Here is a 20695-nt window from a genome sequence, read left to right as displayed (position 1 = left end):
GGGGAGGAAAAATAAACGGCCCTTGTTTAAACTCTCACCTCAAAACGAAAAGGCTCAGAAAGTCAAAACTGATTAAAGAAAACACAAAACAATACAAAACCAGTTCCTCTTCCTCCTGAAGGCAGCAGATTTTTCAGATGGCAAAATAAATTGTCTATTTAAAAAAGCAGAATCTAAATATATCGCAGGTAAGCATTTGTTTGCGACACTGAAAGTTCTCCTCAGCACGTGGAGGCTGTGCCTTGGGCTCACACACACGTGCAATAAAATCAGACCAAGTTTTTAGCCCTTCGTTTCTGGGGCTTGTTGGGTCACTGCTCTATTAACATGAACCGACCCAGACAGCGCCTGTCACGGTAGCCTTTTTCCAAATTAGTGAACCCCATGGCATTTAACACGCAAAATGCGTCACACTTCCAAACAAGTTGCCAGCATCTCATATATAAAATTATTTTCATATATAGATACTTCCAGTAACTCCTCAGAAAGGATCCCAAACATGACTTGAGAGAAAAAGGATGAAAGTACAAGTCTAATTTTAAAGAACACAACTCTCCCTTCAGCTGCTCCACACACACACAGAAGAGCTAAAGAACTCTAAACATGGGTGTAGATTTTTTAAATGTCAGATTTATTTCCTTTTTGATATCAAAGAGCTGTTCTGCTCTGCAAATTAACTGACAAAATAAGCTTTATTTTGGTTTGATTTTTCACATTGTATTTGCTTAAAAAAGATGGATTTCCTGATGACACGCCCTACAAATTGAAATTCAAATGAGATATTCTCTTCTTATATACTACCATTTTATAATTAAATCTGCAAAGCTTGAGGTTTTATTCTGCTACGACGAGCTCTTCCTGCTATAGTACAGAAATTATACCGCATACATATAAACTTGTATTTATGTACAGACACAGAATCATAGAAAAGCACTGGGCGGACATAAAAGCTGCCATTTTGAGTTTATACGCCCCAGCAGGAACTCCAGTCAAGCAATGTCCTGCCCACGAGCCTAAAGGGGATTTTTCCATGGCCTTCAGGTCAGGCTCAGCAAGAGTATCTTATGCATGGCAGGAGAAAGGGCGAAACTGCCAACTCCATTGCAAGATCAAATCTAGAACTCCTTATAATAATAGCCATTTTAATTAATTATTTTTATGCTAACAAAATATATATATTTCTCTCTCAACATTTTAAAGTAGCAAATCTACATTATCTTTTTCTATACCAGGGCTTTCCTTTACCAGTTTAGTTTTAGTACAGATGATCCTCCCTAACAGTATTTACAGACAAGGGAAAAATAGTTAAACATCGGGGTATTTATTTTGCATACAAATATTTACAGAAAAATACTTAAAAAATTAAGTATTCAAAGTTTAATTGACTTCAAAAAAACTTCATGCTTTTATGTTATAAAAACATATTGCCTTTACTGTGCTCAAATTTAGTATTCAGGTCTCTGGATTTTCTTATAAGGGCTTTCTTTTGTGCTTCGTCAAATCGGTTGACTTTGAGATCCTGGTCTCGGTCAAATGGCCTTCTTTCTTGAGGTTTGTTCTTTTCTTCGGACGCTTTGCTCTTCAGCTTTTTCTGATGTATGTCCATGAGAGATTCTGACCTCTTTGACTCCTGGAAAAATGGGAAGAAGGAAGAGGAAATAAAAGTACTACAAAATATCAACAACATAGAGAAAATCCAAATGGACAGGCTGGAATTAGGAAAGCTAAAAATTCCAGAAGAAGAAGACAGCTTAGTAACTGGAAAACAGAATGTTAGATTTAGCATACACAGAGCACAAAGTGTGTGTAATCTTGTCTATGCAGAATAAAATACTAATAATTCACTGACATTAAAGATACCCATAACATTGTTGAATCTCTACAGACAGTGGAGATAAGTTATAAAAATAATGCCAAAGAAATATAAAAGTTGCTCTGCCATTATTAGCAGAGAAAAATGCAGACAACATGTCAAGAGAAGTATCTCAAAGTACAGGCCCAGTTTCTTATACGCTTCCCCTAAGCATCTGGTTTTGGTCACTGCTAGGGGCAGGAACAAGCTAGATACCCTTTCGATCTTATTCTCATGCACTTTTGTGTTTTTAATGTGTGCTCTCTTAACTTTTCAGTATTGGAATCAGGTGGTGCAAGCCCACAGGACAAAATCACAGGTTTGAGCTAGAGCATGTGTTTTGCCAAATCAAGGACTTCAGTTGCCTTTAATAAAGAGCATGATCCAGCCCAAATACAACATAAAACTTTTGCTGATTTCACACAGAAGCAGGGTTAGTTCTCACAAGACTACGCGGCCCCTCCTTTACTCAGGCAAGGTGTATTTGTGTATCCCTAAGTAGTCAATTTCTCAGACTCTCAAATCATTACAAACCAGCCAAAAGATCAGTCCAAACCAATTGTCTCATCAGAAAGAACAAAAGATGAGCAGCTCTGTTTTCTCACATCTAGGAACACGAGATCTTTATTCCAAAGGTTCATTTTCCTTCACTCCCTGTGCAAACACTTACTTCACCACACGTACAAATAATAACTCATATGTGACATAAGAAATGATTTTCATGGAAAACAGAAAATGGGCAACACTTATTCTTGGTGTAACTGTGTCAGTGTTGACAGAATTGCACCAGAGAGAGAGAATGTATATGGCATCAGCACTGAAAGAATTAACTGTAAGAAACTAGTTTAGGAATTAAAGCTCCTGATCTATGAAGGTATCCTTGATAAAAGTCAGTGGAGAAAGAAATAGGAAAGAATAGAGGAAAAAACTTTAAAAGAAGAAAAAACAAAAAACCCAAAACAAAACCACCACCCACCTGGACATCAGAAAAGAGCTGATTGAAAAAAAACAACTAACAACAGAACAAGCCAAGAAACCTTGTTCTTAAACAAGATGCCTTCTTCAATTTTTTTTTTTTTTTTTTGAGAGAACGCCATTAACCTTAGGAACAGTAAAGGCCTATATATGTTTTATTCTGGCAATGGTACAGAGCAAACCCCGTAGTTTTACATGCAAATTATTCTACTATATTCATAATGACAGTAGAAACAGACAATACAGAATAAATTTAAGACAGTATGCTAACAGCTCTGGATTTGCAAGCCTCTAAGTCAAGAGGGACATGTGATTTAATGAACTACAAATAAATTATTAAAAGTGCCAGATAAACTTCAATCATGTAATATAAGCCAAGGCTGCAATTCTCAAGTTAATTATACTCTCAAGAGACCAGACTGCCTTCCGTAAGACTTCAGGTCATAAATCAGGGAAGAACCGCAATGAACAGCTGTAAGGCAGGCAATAGTCCATATACTCTGGTGGACAGGGCTGGCAGACAGAAAAGTGCGTAATCAACATCTGCCTGTGAAAATTACCTGCTTCTGCAGAGATTGAGGAAAACTTCATGTAATAATGCTGTTGTAAGGAGCAGTTAATGTAATTAATTACATGGTGTAATTAATGCATTGATCTGCTTAGCCCATCAAGCTTCTTTTGGGTTAATGGCATATTTTGTCCTAAAAGTTAAACCTTTACTACTGTTTTATTCTTGGGATGTTGGTAATTCAGTGAAGCAATCTAATATTTGAATTAAGGTTGTCTACTCCCAGCAACCATGTCCTGACATGAGGATAACTTAAGGAAAACATCACCTAAAACTGAGACAATATACACAAACCCCAATTCTGTCACACTGTTTTCAGCAGCAGCTTGAAGACCCAAACTCTGCTCTTGCTGAAGTTATGGCAAACATTCTAAGGACTTAAACAGCAGTAGGTTTGGGCACTAAAAGGGAAGACTGTAGTGGCATCACCATGGAAACCAGCAGCGCTAGAAATGAGAACCAAAAGAAAAGAGTGAAGAATTAAAGGAAATGCAGGAAGAGGAAGCATTTTGCTATTACACTTACATTGTATGAAGTCACCTGCTCAACAAGTCTCTTGTCTCTCCCAGATAATACAATTTCTTCATTATCCTTACTGGTTGACTTTTTTGCCTCTTCTCTTTCCTGATGAGTAGAAGCAAATCACATGCTATAGTAATCAGAATGTCTGAAGTAAAAAGCAAGCAAATCCATATTTAATTAAATCTGAAGGGTAGAGGCCACGATAGAGGCCACCGGATATTTTTTGCTCAGCTTGATAAAAGAAGAAACTGGACACACCGTAATTGGAAATTCAATTTGCTGATACAGAGTACCTGACTACTGCAGAAGGGAGAAGGAATAAATTAATATCAATGTTACTTAAAATCATTATTTCCTTGCCTTTACCTTAAAGCCTGAATTAGTAAGTTCTGATAACAGACAAAAAATCTGGAAAAAAAATTTCATTGAACAGCTCAGGATATCTTTACTTTTTTTCCACAGAACATCAACAACATGCATACTGCCTGCAGGTGTATATGAATGAATAAATGCTCACCTTGGCTTTTCTCTCTCTGTCAGCTGGAGTATCTGTCCAAATAGATCTATCGCCCGATTTGTCATCAGATCTTCTCTTGAATGTTCTTGGGCCAAATCCAAAGCTTTTCAATTCAGGTGGAAGTTCTGTCATCCACGATTCCCTGGTAACCTGCTTGGGTTCATCCTTTACAAACGAAAGGGGGGGTGTGTTTAAAAAAAAGCATAATCAAAAATTGCTGTCTGAATCTCTTAGCTTCCAGCAGAAATCATGGATTTTTCTTTGTCTTAACAATTGCAAAGACTTAGCATCCCAAGCAAAACTGCAACTGGGTTCACACAGAAATAGGCGAAGAAAAACACAAATACACTCCATCAACAAAATATTAGAAGTTAAGAAATCCAACTTACGCTTTCTGCTGAAGTAAGTTTTTCCTTCATTCTCTGAGCTCTGCGTTCAAATTCTTTAGTCACATCAGACTCCACTGGTTCTTTTGCAGGCATTGGGCCTATAAGATTGTCTTCGTCCTCACTACTATCTGTTACCTTCCAAAAATAAAACATTTCTCTCAACCACAGTGCTAAGACCATCAAGAAACACTTTAGCTTCATAGGATTAGAATGATTTTGTCTAGAAGAGCATATAAACCTAATGCAATGCATCTGCCAGTCAGACAACAAAAACCTGGATTAAAACTCCAGATTAGACCTGTTCTAGCACTTTAACATGGATACTTAGTCTCCATGTTTCCAAAAGCACTATCTCTCATCTGAGGCAAAACCACTGGTAAACACAGTGGCAATACACAAAGTCCTGCTACTTTACATGGCTCTGCAGGCAGCCACGTAGCCTCCGTGGCCATAGGTAAATTTGAAACACACACGCACACATCTTTGATACTCTGGGCTTTACCATCACTAGCAACATTTGGATGCATCTCTGTAATAAGGATCGCAATTTCGCACTGCTAGAAGAACTGTCTCGAGCTCAGCTTCTGTAAGGATGCTACAAAGATTAGCATGCAAGCTAGGGTACAGTGGCAGGCATGGTACAACACCTCTGGGTGTATAGTATCTGCCAGTCTAATCTCTTGGTTCTGTCATTCACTTCTTCGATCCCTTTTGACATTGCATTCTAAGCAATTATTTGGAGAACGGCTCAAAAAAACTAAGTTTGAAAGGGACTAGATGGTAATAAGAATCTTTCTGGATGACAGGGGCTGTACAGAAAGCTCACAGGTCCCTCCAGGTTAAAACAGTACAGATGTGGATGGAGGCAGAACTAGACAGAAAATGGTGACACCACAGTGCCCTGGAAGCAAAGCTAAGGTGCCCAATATCTACGAAAGTGAAAAGATTTAGCTACAGCCTGAACGTGGGTGATAAAGCAATGGGAGTAGGATGACGACAAGGCTGTATACTCAGGAAGCACAGAGCATTACTTGAGAATATAAGGTGGCAGCAAAGAAGTTTCAAATGAAGGATGAAGAAAGTGGGGGGGAATGGCTTGTATTTGTCACGCCAACCTTTGGTTACCAGGTGGACATCCTAGAACCAAGATACAACGCCATCAGAGAAGATAAGGGCTCAAGAGCGATGAGCAGTGCAAAAACAGTATCAGGAACCTTCTACGTAAAATAAGGCGCCCGAGGCAGAGGTGACCCAGTGGAGAATACAAGAACGGAGTACAGAACCTCACTAGAAGAGTCACCTAATGAGAGCATGGGGAATGGAGGACGAGTGAGAGGAGGAGAGCAGGAAAGGTATCCTGCTACACTGAGTTTAAGCCTAATACTTCAGGCTGCTCACAGCTGGCATCCCACTGCTGTAGAAGGATTTGGGCTAAGGAAGACAGCAGGTGTGAAATAAGCCACGTTACTCCTATGGGTGTCATTTGCTACAGAAACTGGCGTGCTTTAATGACGCTGCTCCAAGCTAGCCAAGCCAGTTGGCCCTGTCTGCCTTTAGGAGTCAGCAAAGGTATGAACAGTGGGGAAGGCAAGTTTCAGGTGGCAAGAGAGAGACACAGCTACGTATGGCTGTGGACCACAAGGTGCAAGAAGAGGCTTAGCAAACTTAATGGCTCTATGACCAGTTGCATGAAATGGGTCTGAAAGGCTGAGGACGGTGAGAAATAGCTGCTCATTTATAAACACCATCAATGCAAGGTGGTAACACCAATTTCTCTCGTCGTTTTTCTCAAAAACAGTTACATAGTCAAGCTTTCACTAATTATCTACCACTGTGATATTGCTTCAATTTTTAGAGAATGGGGTGACTGCGTTCTCTCTCTCTCTCTTTTTTTAAAGATGGAGCTGGTAGGGAAGAGGAATAACCATCTTGAGAAACCAAGGCAGTAAACCACTTCCCTCTCTCTGTGTACAAACAAATAAAAAATGCAAATATGTAAGACTTTTCATAATAAATTGTATTGTGAAGTAGTTGAGGATGAAAGACAAATTCCATGCTGAGTTTTAATTGAAGAAGCATGTCTCATTTCCTTTCTCATTAGTCTTAAATTCAATTCACTCCATTACCACCTGCCTCAAACAAGATGAAATTAAACAAACATTGAAAAATACTCCCCTCAAGTTTGAAGGGGAAATCAATATAAAGCGAAGAGTCAGCATGGAATAAGCTGCCTCTAAAGATGTACTAGAATACAAAATAATTACGTAATTAAAACAAAATAAACAACAAAAAAGTACTCATCATATTCAAAGGTAAAAAAAGAGCATTATTAGGAAGAGAAAAAAATAAAATAAGCTAAGTTCTGTAATAGCTGTAACAAAGCTGATGCTAGAAGATCCATTGAGGAGAAAAGAGACTTTTTTGTTTGTAAAATATATAAGCAGACCAGTTTTGACATCCCTGCCTCAAGAGATTTGTCATTATGATAAATTGCTTAATCGTTACTTGGAGTTACAAGACTACGAGTGTCTTAAAAATGTCAGACAATCATTCTTCATGAAGGATTATGACAACACTCGCTGTAGGAGGCTGGAGAATGATATACTTTGCAACTACTAATCAAAAAAGTGAAGTTCCAGAGCAGCCTTTGCCTCATTCCTTCCTGGCATGTCTCGCATGTCCAGCATGTCCCATAGTGTCTGGGAGTTAAACTTAAAAATGTAAGTATTTTAGAAATAAACAGAATAACTTAATCCTCACAAGGAATACTTCATCATAGCATGAGAGAGATTCAATTACCTAAACACTGGTATCCAGTATCATTTTTGATGTCTTAGGATATCCTGCCTGGCTTAAGAAGTGCTGCTCAAGAAAGACGCAAGCTTCTCTAAGGTGCTACTCCCTATCTGCCAGCCCGCTGCAGACGATTAAGACCCCTCAGAATGGTACTAGAGGCCCATGTTTAGGGAGCTGAATCTTCCCCATACTTCTCACTGTATTTTATCACACATCTTATTCTTGAATGTTCTTTAGTAGTACATGGATTATTTTGCGGCTAGGGATTAGACTATAGGACTTCTACCTAGTTTTTACCTAACTTGATGAGAACAGTCAAAAAACATGAACCAAAAAATTGTGTCAGTGTCACTGTCTTGCTCTGCCCTACTCCCAGTTACAGGTATCATCTTGCTATTGATACGAACAATTAGTGACACTGTAGCATCATTCTTGATTGCATTCTTTTGGATAAACTTATTTAATACATCCACTAACAAACATTTTCAAGGAGGTGAACATATGTGAAATATTCAATCATTTTGCTCGCCCATCAGCAAAGGATTAAAACCTTGAATGACACGTAAATCCTTTCATTCTAACAGGTTGTGTTACTTCTTTAATGTCTTTACAAATTTGAACTTTGCCAAGATGTTCACTTGTGAAGGGTGTCACACCAAAAGAAAGCATGGAAAAAGCATGGAAAAACATTTGGAAGAATTACTGTGACTGCAGTTTAGGATGCCTAGATCTCTTGTGTTCAGTGGGCACATCATCCGTCTAACAGCAAAATCACAACAAACCAGACCAGCCTTTTTGTTTTTTAAGGCTTATTTATGCTTCAGTATTTGACTCAGGCAAAAATATGCCAGACACTTTCTGGTCTAAAATTAAACTATCATGCTGAAAAGTATGCCTAGTAGGCTTTTTTGGGCTCCTACTTGTTTATTTCAGATAGCCTGTACTAAACCAAAATGCTTCTGTTTTCACAAACCTGGGTACAGAATTCTGATGAAACAGACCATCCTATGGAACATCTGCTATTCCCGGTGTCCTGTGAAGGTTTCCTAAAGCCAGGCGGTAATGCAGGACCTATAATGGGCCTTGACAGGGAAAAAAAAAAAAAAAAAAAAAAAAAAAAAAGAAATATCTTGGTTTTCAGTTGAGGGGGAAAAAAAAAAAGGAAGTAACATAACCAACATGGACAGTACATTAAATGACAGCCTGTCACTGTTTGCTGCAGGGAAAAAAAAGTAATAGATTAATATAAAAATAAAAATCAAATGTTGATGAGAAGTGTGATTCTCCTTCCTCCCTATGCCAAGTGTGCCCCCTATGCACACACCATAGAAATAACTGAATAAGAAGAGTTTCTCTGTTTTCCAGGAGGACCTCTGCAGGTAGCTGGGATGCAAGAAAACTGGGAAAGTTGCAGCACGTAGTCAAAGGAATCCACTTTTTTCTTCCCTAGCTTTCTTCACCAGATTCCAGTGCAATGAAAGGGGGGAGGTCAAATATACGCTACTCCTTCTCTAGCAACAAAGCCAATTTTGTTCATTCTTGCCTTGCACCACAGTTTCACTGTCCTTCAATACACAGAATCAGTGATCTGCTCTGATTTTAAGTTTATTTTCCCTTGGAGCTGGGATGAGAGAAGAAAAGTTTTGTGATTCCAGGTAACTTCACTGATTTGTTTTTACACAGCAGCTCTGCAAGCAGTATAATTCAATTGTCTCCAGGAACATGGAAAGGTGAGAATCTCTCTTCAATGGTGAAAACAGTTCAAAGCGTACTACAAACTGTGCTTGCAGTACTGAAAAGACTTGTATACGAGTTCCTCTTAATAACTCACCATCATATTCTTTAAAGCTGCTAAAAGCTAATTAAAAATCCAAACAATTATCACCTGAAGAAATATCCAAGTGACAATATCCTCACACTGTAACAGCAGAGACTTTGTTTATTATGATTATTATGTTTCTGAGCTTTAGGGCGATCAAACATAACACAACAAGAACTGAATTATGCTAATTATGGTCTTCTACTAAATCCTGCATAATCTAATCAGTACAGCCCTGCTGTAGTGATATTATTTTCAGGATTTAAAGAGGGGACATAAAAAGCAGAAAGTCCTGCCAGAATGCCAACCACAGATAGACAGACACAGGCAATCAATGTGAGCTCAGGCCAGGACAAGGGCACTGGTGAGGTTTCAAACCCAGGCAAGAGGTCTGCTTTAAATTTGAAGTTTCACCCCCACCTAGCCGCCACAAAAAAGAAACAGCTTTTATTTTCCTCTGTTCCTTTCTGACTGCTTTCTTGTTAACACGACCATATTTTAAATTCCAAATATAATTTTAAGGGATTGAATTTAAACCTATACAGATATGGCCAAAATAATCTTTTATTTTAGTATACAAGTACCTTTATTTTGCATGGAGAGACAGTTAAACCAAACTATAAAAAAAGCTTTCTACTAAAATATATAAGAACATCCATGTTGTGGGCTGTATCTGCGCAACTTGTCAAAAAGAGCAGATCTCAAATACTCTGCCTTGCTTCTGTCACAGCTCAAAGGCTCTTCCAAGGAATAGAAAAATGGTTCCCATATTCATCCCTCCCACGCTTTCCATTTTATGCCTTTTTTTTTTTTTTTTTCTCCCCACATGAATAACCCTGTTGCTTGGGTCTTTCCTCGGCAGCACACAGCCGACATGATCCTTCACAGTTTCCTGGATGTCCAAAGGCTCTCTGAACAGGTGAAGTGAATCTAAATAAAACTGTTAAACACATTTTGCTGCTGTTGGCAACTTCAGTACCTACCTATACACGTTCAAAAAACCACCCCAAACTTATAATGAGTTAAGCTTTCATTTAAGGAAGATTGGATGTCATATATGGCAAAGAAGGCTTTCCTGTTGTTGGGCTTTGAGTCCTTGCTAATGTATGTTTCAAGATGGGTGTTTCAGTGTTCTTCTTATGTATAACATGAAATTTTTTAAGATAACCTTTACTCTTTACCTTGGTGTGTGTGAATACTTCCAGAATATTTACAAGCGCTGCACTTCTATCTAACATTGATAAATGGCAATATCCTTTCCAAAGTTGAAGGAAATCTGCTTTATATATATATATTTTATGCTGGAATGATTCAAACAATTTTTGACAAGCTGCACATTGCCACATGAGCTGCTCCTAATCATGAATATGTTACATCTTTTCCAGACTTGTCAAAGCAACAGAACAAAAGCTTTTCTAAAAGAAGTATGTCACACAGAGCTAATAAACAGTATGTCCATACATTGAAACGAACAGCCTACATTTGTTTCAATCATTCGTGGCTAGATCATCAGCTGGCAATCTGCTCAACGCTAGGGGCAATGCAGCGGGGAGACAGTTAACAGCATTGTGTCTACACCCTGCACAGCTTACACGCCTCAGTGTGTCAGCACAACTAGACTGCCAGGTGTACGGGGGTGGAAGATAGACAAGGCTCATCCCACACATCACACCTTTCCCACCTATTCAGGGAATCAGGCTGGGTGCAGACCAGCTCTGCTCAATCTGCTTTCTCAGGGTGTGCTACGAGCAGTATGGTGAGCTAGGACAAAAATCCCCAACAAACTAGCAAGTGCCTTTTACTGCTTTAATCTCTCGTACTCACAGACACAGAGCAGACTTTTGCCCTCTGAACGTAAATGCAAGTTATCCAGCATTTTGGAAATAAGCTGCTAAGTAGAAATAAAAGTTGGGTGAGCATACAAAAGGCTACGATTATATGATGGGTCGACCACCTGTGTTACTGCTCATCTCTCTAACACCTTCAAACCACAAGTTGCCTCTTTTCTTCCCCTTTTCCTGTGCACACTATGACATAACATTTTACCACAGGAGTAGTCATGTCAAAAAATCAAGAAAGCAAGAAGGCTACCTCTGCTGATATTAAAAGATACAAGCATTTATTTGCTTTATTAGAGATCACATTATTTTTAGTGACTTCCTAAATTTCATAATTAAAATAACACCGTGCATAGGAAATGCAAGAAAAAGAAAAAAATATTAGTTACTCTTGGGACCATCAAAGCACCAAATGAGCCCACTGAGCACAATACCCACAATTATGAAAGAGTTTGTCAATTACAGCAAAGCGTAACCAAACAGATACGAAGAGGATACTTCCAAATAGCCTTAGTTACATAAATTCTTGTTTTCCTAACTGCTGCCAAGCATCATAAAAATTTACCCAAACTAAAAAAAACTTCAACTTTGAAATTTCCTTTGAGATAGTATACTACATACACAGCTCAACAACAAATTGAGTCACTTTCCTAGAACTGAACACTCATACCTGACAGGTAGGTATTGATTTATTTTATCTACCAGCTACCTGTTGCTCTGAGGAAGATAATAGGGACTCTCTCAAGGGACTCTCTTGTACCTTTCATCAATAAGTGTCCCCTTGGAAGTACCAATTTCACGATGGATTATCATTTCAAATTATGGAAGGAAGCGCACAGATTGATGTAAAGACTAGAAGGCTGTGGGACATGGTTAAGTTCTGCACAGAAAATCCATAAATAGGTTTTTTGGGGAAATATTTTATAATTGCATGCAATCATATGGAAAGCTTCCTAATAGAGGCTATAAATAATGCTTATTTGCTTAGACCTGACAGCTTGCTTTCTAGAAACCTACACTGTTCAGATTAGTTTTCTACCTGGAAACACATAAACAATAATCCTTGGTGCGCTAGCAAATGACAATTCCAATAATCTGCATTGTATTGCGCCACACAAAAGGTAACTGCCCTACCCCCTCACAGCCCAGAATGAACTGCAGAACTATGGGTCCTTGTACCTGTAATTTGTTTTTTCTGCACTGATCTGAGACCTATTGTAAGAGATGGAAGAAATCTGACATTCAAAAATATAACTCGGACAATTCACATTTTTTCTTTTTCTCTTCAACCTTCCAACCAGGACTATGAGGGCCGTGTGTTCTGTTTCAAGAGAATGCCGTTCCTGTTCTCAGAATGTGGAGGAAGCAATTCTAATCATCTGAATCTGAAGTGCACAATTGAAGTGTTCTGTAATAGTGCCACAAAATATTTCATCTAAAATAATTGTGTTTTAAAGAAAAGTGTCTGAATATAATTCCATTTTAATTACCTCTCTGGAGAATCATCCTGTTTCTTAAATCCAGGAGGAAGAGCAGGCCCAAAAAAGCCATCATCATCATCGTCTTCCTGAATTCTTTTTGGCTTTCTGCAAATACAAAGATTTCACTTAATAATTACCTTGACATGCATAGCAATTATCTACATTTTTAAAAGGAAAAAAAAAATACATAAAATTATTTCAGTCTTATGTACTAAATATCCTGCTGTTACCAAGGAAACAGTGCAAAAGGCTCCAAAATAATTTGAAGCAATTAAAAAATTGGGAGCATAAGCTTCACTCCAAAAATGCTGACATTTAAACAAACATTAAGAACGCTTTTGCTGTAGAAAGTAGTATAACGTTGAAATAGCATTTTCTAGTCACAAAGTAATTTTAAATTCAGCACACTTCTTTCACCATTTTTATACACTGTCTGCATTTTGATTAGTATTTTTCCCAGTTCGATTCTAATTAACTGAAAAACTGTTGAATAAGACAACAAGAAAAAAGTAATAATTAGTCTAACACTCATTAACATGGCATAATGCCCTTCAAGTACATATACAAGGCCTAGCACAAACACACGCAAGTTCTTAACACAGCAATTGTGAGTAATCAACCTCACCAAATGAGAGCATGTGCAGACTCCTGTTATTTGCTAAACAATTTGGGTTTTTTTCCATTAGAGTTGACTTAATTGAATGCATAAATTCATGCCCATAAACAGTTCTTATGAACTCTCAATGAGAGGTAGTATACAAGTAACAGGGCAAAACTCAAGTACCAAATACTTACATAAATGATAAGTGGTGTCTGTTCTTAGTATAAACAAGCAAAACATTAAGGATTTTGTTACTTTAATTGCAGAACTAAAATAAAACATGTAAATAGAGAGATCTGATTGCTCTAAATAACTTAATTCCACTGCAGGTGTCAAACAGGTCAGCTGAACATTCTTGACCACAAAGAACACGCAGAACATGTCATCAAGTTTCACATGGGTAGAGACTTTACCCTTTTATTTATATAATACTGTTCCTTTCTCATAATTTATGCAGACACATTGCATTTACAATGCAATGTAAATATACAAATAACCTAAGAACATGCTCACTTGGGTGCTGGATCGCCTTCTGTCTCCTCTTCAGATTCTTTGTTTGCGTCTCTGGGTAGAGGAAGAGATTCCAAGTCATCATCACTGTCAGGAGTTTCTGAGCTACAGCTGCTTTTATAGCCTGGAGGCAGTGCTGGTCCTGCAACTGAACATCCAGAGTTATTTGGATACTTATTAAACATTTCAAATGAGTATGATCCATCTTGGTATTCCCTAAACACGTATCTACCTGGAATTAAGTTTATTCAATCATTGCTCTGTCTAGCATTTAGCAAAAATATCTAAACAAACTCCTAGAAGTTACTTTTTTCAGCACCGTATTTCAGTGACCCTCCCCCTAATTAAATCAGTACATTACTAATCCATTACTACATGAGTGTCTTCTGGAACAGGACTAGAAAGCCCTGTTTCATCTAACAGCTAATTTACAATGCATATGGTATAAACTGGTATATTTAAAAGAAACTACCACCTTAATAAAGCATTTGAAGCTTACTAGTGAAGAATCACATAATTTGTACATACACAGACTGGGAGGCCATAGATTAGTGGAATTTAATTGCCAACCTGCTTTAGGAATGGTTTAACAATTAAGGTTATTCCCAGTTCAGCGAAGCGTGAACAGCAGGCACAGACTTAAGTACTCTGCTGAAAAAGGGATGGTCTAGGCATTCAGACTTCAAAGAATTGTTGCTGTCCGAAGGCTGGGGCAGTGGATGGGGCTCTCATACTCCAGTCAACCCTTCACCCTCTGGAGTAATGAGGAGGTGGGACATCCCAGCAAAGGAAAAATTCAGACGTTAACACCGCTAACAGACCTGAGCTGTTCCTGACCCTGTCCCCACCAGCAGGCACAGTTCTTTATAGACTTATTTGAATATAGTACCATGTACACTGTGTCCAGAAGTAGCTTAGCCACTGATCCTAGCAGCAAACGCCCCCCAAATGAGACACTTATCACAGATACTCTCACAGGCTCAGTCAACACAGAGCCAGCTGGAGTAAGCAAGGACCAGCAATGGTCCCAAGATAAGAGGCCTTCCCAGACCCAGGGCAGTGCATGCAGGACCAGCACCAGTTTACACACACAGCACGAACAGCCATCCGATAAAACAGAGACTTGATCCTACTGATGATTTAGCATCCTGAAACACAGACACCATTCCTCCTTTTAATATTTCAAGCATTGAGTCCAAGACTGACAGGACAGAAAGATATTTTGGTGGAGAAAAGACATTGTTAGCTTTATGAATAGTCAAGGATTAGATGAAAAGATGAGGTGCAGTGAAACCACATAAATGAAGGGTACCAGGAAATTACATCTCCAGTTAAAGAACTATGACTTTTTGATGGTGCAGAATAAAACCCGATACAGATACAGGTTCCATTGTTAGCTGACAAAGGCTAGGCAGAAACTGAGTCCTTCAAGTGAGCTTCATAAAGCTTTTAGTCGTCTTTAGCACACGATGCAGAACAAGGACAGTCTACTACTCACAAAGCATCCAGACAGATCTGCCACTTATTTTGTGTTCTGTTTTAATGGGAAAGAATTTAACCAGGACACACAAATCCATTTCAGCACTAAGAAGAAAAAAACCCACAACACCTGAGCCTATAAAGGTAAAGTAAGTTCAAGATGAGAGGGAACCAACAGCTGAACGATAAATAGGAGTAAAGACTGCTGTCAAGAAGTCTCCCATTTTCGTATGAGAAACGCCACTGGATAAAAAGGACTTAAAAACCAGACAAAACCCATACAACAGCTTTCTCCAGCCACCTGGTGCCCTGATATCATGAAAGCAGAGCTTCATTTGCTCTGAATGCATACAGGTAAGAGAAAGGACTTGGAGTGAAAGGAGCAAACTGAGATGCAGTTTGATGAGTCTGATACTGCAGAGGAGAGAGAAATTGGGAACAGCTTTGTGAGCTGGAAAGAACTAGTAAAACCAAAACTATTTAAGGAAGGATACTGGTCCCACTGACATGTTGTCCAACATCAGGGCTAACACACATGCTTTCTATCCCAATTCCTCTCCATTATGCTGGCACAACTGTTTGCGTAGGCTATGCAATAAACTGGATCAGGAAACTTAACAGGCATAAAAATAACACTGCAAAATCCAGCACTTCCCTGAAAGAACTGTTTGTTCGTGGAACTGCAGCCTAAGCAGGACAACCAGAAACAAAATAGACAGAAGCTGTTTCATGAAGGGAAAACGGCATTTAAAGCCTGGGGAAGGAAGAGTCACTGGACATGGTGAAAGAAGTGGAGGAGAAAGAGACTTGGGAGAATGGGGATTAAAAATTGATATGGTCATGGTACTGACTGACACTAAGAATCAGCACAAGTGAGGCTACAGCTATGGATCGGGGTGGGGTGGGGAGCTGCAGGAAAGAGTAGAGAGGAAGGAATGGGAATTGCTAAGCATAGATTCTGGGAGCAAAGAAAGGAAAGGGTAAGGAGGGAGCCCAAGACCTAATGAGAAGTCTGTGAATGAAATTCGCTGAGAGCCATGGAAAAGTGGAAAGATACAGATCAAAGGAGGAACGGAGGAGAGCTCGGATTGTCAGGAAGCTAAAACCAATGAGGCGAGGAAGAGAAATGGATGTAGCAATGGTAGAGCAACAGGAAAGCAAGGAAGTAAACAGGAAAGCAAGGAAGTAGCCAGAACTCAGAGTAAGTCAGAGCAGGACAGTCAGATAAGAAAGTGTGAGAAGAAAGTTTTGGGGACGAAGAGGAGAGAAACAGAGCCAAGGATACGTCTAAAGTCAGACTGAAGTGAATGTTTCACAGCTGCTAGAAGCGGCCATCCTACTGCTGTTGCTCTGACTTTCCCTCTCGATTGAGCTGGCTCTGGTGACTACGTGCCTGAAAATTAAGTCAATTCAATTCAGAAGCCAAACGGAAAACTAGTTTTTGTATTGTTTTTGCTAGGTTAATTTCTGCTGTATTTGGCGATTCTAAGCAATCTACCATGCCATCAGAAAGCTACTGGGAACCTCTCAAGGACACACAGGAGTAGGGCCTTTCACCTTCAGCAACAGTGATAGATCAACTCAGACGTATCACATCAATGCATCTGTACAAATGTGGCCTCAATGCTGAAATAGACAAAATCCCCTTCTGCATCTCTGGTTATTTTTAGCCATTCCCTAGCATTTCTCTCCCGCTGGTACAAGGACAGCACAGGAGGGACGAACGGGCCAAAGGAAGTACGATTCTTCTAGCAGGAGCACATTTAGGCCAGCTTCAAAGAATCATCCTGAGATGAAGAATCGGAAGAGGAGCGTGTCCCATGGGTTGGACAGAGACAAGCTGAAGAAGGAAAGGTAAAGGATTTACCAGGGATGAGCTTTTGAGTCTGTCCAACTACATTCCCTCCCATCCTGGTCCTGATTAAGGGTCGCAGGGTTTGAGTAGCGTCCATTCTCTGACACCAATGGACATCGGTATCTCCTGGCAAAGTCCATTTCGGCTCCCCCTGTGCTGACCTACAGGCAGAGCAGCAACTGGCACTTTGGTTACTCCCTTATCTTCTGAGGCAGGGACGCACAAGGAAATGAACAACCGAGCTTTTAACTCTGCTCATGTTTCACAACGCGAAACACCACATGTTCTTGCCCGCTAAAAATTACAACTATTAACAGAGCTGTTATGTCAGGGGTTGGAACCAGATGATCTTTAAAGGTCCCTTCCAACCCAAACCATTCTGTGATTCTATTTAATCTATATAAAGATGTAAAAAATTCAAATTTAAGAATGGATCAACACACGTTTATCTTGTTCACTACATCTAGCATGACAATGCTGTATCGCAGATGGAAGACAAACGCTTATCTGGCAACCAAGAGGGCAAACCGCACCCTGGGGTATACTGCATCAAACACAGTATAACCAGCCAGTTAAAAGAGGTGATTATCCCGCTGTATTCAGCGTTGGTGTGGCCTCACGTTGAATACTGTGTGCAGTTCTGTGCCCCGCAATTTAAGGCGGCTGTGAAGGTCCTTGAATGTGTCCAGAGGAGGGCAACAAAGCTGGTGAAAGGGCTGGAAGGAATGTCCTATGAGGAGCGGCTAAGGGCTTTGGGCTTGTCTAGCTTGGAGAAAAGGAGGCCAAGGGGCAACCTCCCTGCTCTCCACAGCTTCCTGAGGGGGGGACGTGGAGAGGGAGGTGCTGAGCTCTTCTCCCTGGGATCCAGTGACAGGACACGTGGGAACAGTTCAAAGCTGCACCAGAGGAGGTTTAGAGTGGACATTAGGAAGCATTTCTTTACCAAAAGGGTGGTCAAACACTGGAACAGGCTTCCTAGAGAGGTGGTTGATGCCCCAAGCCTGCCACTGTTTAAGAGGCATTTGGACAATGCCCTTAATGTGCTTTAACTTTTGGCCAGCCCTGAATTGGTCAGGCAGTTGGACTAAATGATCATCATAGGTCCTTTCCAACTGAAATAGTCTATACTATTCTCTTATATTATAGTTCTGAATGAAACCTTTTTGACAGAATTCTCAGAATGGCTGCTCAAAGTCCTACTTTGTTGCTGTTGGGAGGCAGAAACTATGAAGGTAAAATAAAAAAACAAGTGTTCTTAAAGAAAAGCAGAGAACAGCTCAAATACCAGTGAGACCACAAGGAAAGAAAACATATTGGAAAAGCTGTTCAGCTTTAAAAGGTGAAATACCTCCTATAATAGCTAGAATACACAACGAAATAGTTACAGAACAACTTCTAGGCCCATTCTGTCTCAAGACCCAGCAAGCGTTACAGACACTTGTGCCAGCCCCAGCTACTCAGAACGCCCAGGTAGAGGGCTCCAGCTGGAGCTGTAGTTCCGTATAACAAAGCGTGTTACACTAAAGTACTTGCTCTGTCTTCCTCCTCTGCACTGCAGCAGTATGCCTTGTGTGTTGAGCAGGTACACTCAGCTGTCGTGCTAAGCTGTTTTAAGTCAGGAAAAGTTTATAAGTTATAAAAACAAATAAACAATCCCCCAATATTTGGGTTTTGGTGTTTGTTGTTGGTTTGTTGTTTTGGTGGGTTTTTTTTGGTTTTTTTTTTTTTTTTTAAGGCAGATAAATTCCTTCATCCACTTCACACAGAAATCCTCAAGCAGATCTGCCAGTGTAACTGTACTACTACAGAGCTGATGTACACTGGGACAAAAAGTGGACAAACGAGGCTGAATAACCTAGGCTAGATATTGCCAAAACACTTGGTATCATGAAACCACGGCCTCATCATAAGTTTAACTTATTTTGTTCAGTGGATTCATACACAATATGGATACTTGCAACGTGTATCAGTATGTTGATAGAAAGAAAGCAAATAAGCCATCAACACAGGTATGAATAGGAAAGGCTGCATCAGCTCAGACAAGCGCGTAGTCAGGACTTCAGTACAAAGCCAAGCTATGGACCTGGAGCTTGATGTTGCTATGGTGTCAGCTAAGGCAGCAGCTTTGCTCTCTCTTCCTATTGCTCCCTCTTCCGGACTAAAAAATGAGAAGAACAGACAAGCACAGCAAACGTTTCCCATCACGGCTGCTTTGTTTGGAATAACCAAATACTCACTGAAACACTGCCAGAAACTGAATATATATACTAGTGACTTGAACCCGGATTAAAGACAGGGAGTACTAACGCTCAAACTGCTACTTCCAGAGATACTACCGATGCAGAACACGTCAGAGTTTAAGCGGGGGAAGCTGAGCTCCACGGCAGAAGAGCCAGCTGGCCTCAGAGAGATCCCCCTTCTGTGGGACCCCTCCTCTCAACATTAGAGACCCTGGCAGGTGAGGCACCACAGCCTCACCCATCGCAACTCAGTTCTGCATCCTGGGGAAAGCTGACTGAAAAAAACGATGGCTTCGTGAAGCGTTTTGATTTGATAAAGGGAAATATGCCGCAAAGACATAACTGCCGTTTTGTTTTGTTTTCCTGCCCACTAACTTCACACTCGGAGCTACTGAAGAACACAGGCCTAGGGGACTTGAGCAGGAAAACAATAAGCAAATCAACACAGCGGTTTTTTTTAAAAAAAAACAACAACTTTAGACCGTTTCATACCCGTGGTACCCCATCACAGGAGATTTTTTTCCCTGAAAAAGCCACTATTAACCCCCCCCCCCCCCCCGCTTCATCCAGGGACCACCCCGGCGCAGGCCGAGCTGCGTGTGACACACACCCCCACGTTACCCCACCTCACCGAGCGGCCCCGCTCGTCTACCACGGGCCCCTTTCAAGCACCTGAACACACCGGGGACCCTGAGGGGACGCCCTTCGTCTGTCATGTCGTCGTCGTCCCCCCCCCCGCTGCCTGACGCGGCGCTGAGGTGAAACGCGGGGGACACCCCCCTTCCTTCCCCGGGACGGGGGGGCCCGCCACACGTCCTTCGCGTGTCCCGTAACGGAACGGGGAGCCGTCCCCGAGACTCAAGCCGGGCCCTGAACGGAACCGAACGGCTGGGGATGAGGCGAGGGGGTGGAACGCAGGACCCGGGGGAGCCCCGGGGCCGTTGACCCCGCGGGGTGGCGCTTCGCGCCTTTACCCTGGCTGAAGTCCTCATCCGGGTCCGCCTCGGCGCAGCGCGGGAAGCCGGGCGGCAGCGCGGGGCCGATGAGCTCGCGGGCCATGGCGGGAGGGGGCGGGGGACGACGCCGGCGCATGCGCGCTAGGGGCTGGGCTGGGAGGTGGGCGGGGCGCGCAGCCCGACTCCTCTCCCTCCCCGCCCCACTCCCCTTGTCCCCGCTCAGCCGCCGCACTTCCGGCGCTGCCGGATGACGCAACTACCGGCGCTCCCCCCCCCCCCGAAAGCTTTAACACCCCC

The 20695-nt window shown here is 41.0% G+C and overlaps 1 protein-coding gene across 6 annotated transcripts; it reads right to left on the bottom strand.

Annotated features, from left to right (window-relative positions):
- Window positions 1–610: 610 nt before the first annotated feature.
- On the bottom strand, window positions 611–20567 carry GPALPP1 (GPALPP motifs containing 1). Of its 6 annotated transcripts, none has more exons than XM_030036416.2 (8): window positions 20417–20567; window positions 13872–14016; window positions 12767–12862; window positions 8593–8701; window positions 4824–4958; window positions 4435–4599; window positions 3921–4019; window positions 611–1630 (listed from the first exon to the last, which is right to left on the bottom strand). In XM_030036416.2, the coding sequence occupies exons 1-8, from the start codon at window positions 20532–20534 to the stop codon at window positions 1412–1414; spliced, it is 1086 nt and encodes a 361-aa protein (XP_029892276.1). In that variant the 5' UTR covers window positions 20535–20567; the 3' UTR covers window positions 611–1411. The 6 variants fall into 6 exon arrangements, with proteins under 6 accessions (XP_029892276.1, XP_040984617.1, XP_029892277.1 ...); XM_041128683.1 differs by having other exon boundaries at window positions 13868–14016; window positions 20417–20557; XM_030036417.2 differs by lacking the exon at window positions 20417–20567 and adding an exon at window positions 20074–20206.
- Between the last annotated feature and the right edge of the window lie 128 nt (window positions 20568–20695).

The sequence above is a fragment of the Aquila chrysaetos genome, chromosome 14 (assembly GCF_900496995.4).
Source record: "Aquila chrysaetos chrysaetos chromosome 14, bAquChr1.4, whole genome shotgun sequence".
NCBI classification, from domain to species: domain Eukaryota; kingdom Metazoa; phylum Chordata; class Aves; order Accipitriformes; family Accipitridae; genus Aquila; species Aquila chrysaetos.
This window is presented reverse-complemented; position numbering and strand designations above follow the sequence as displayed.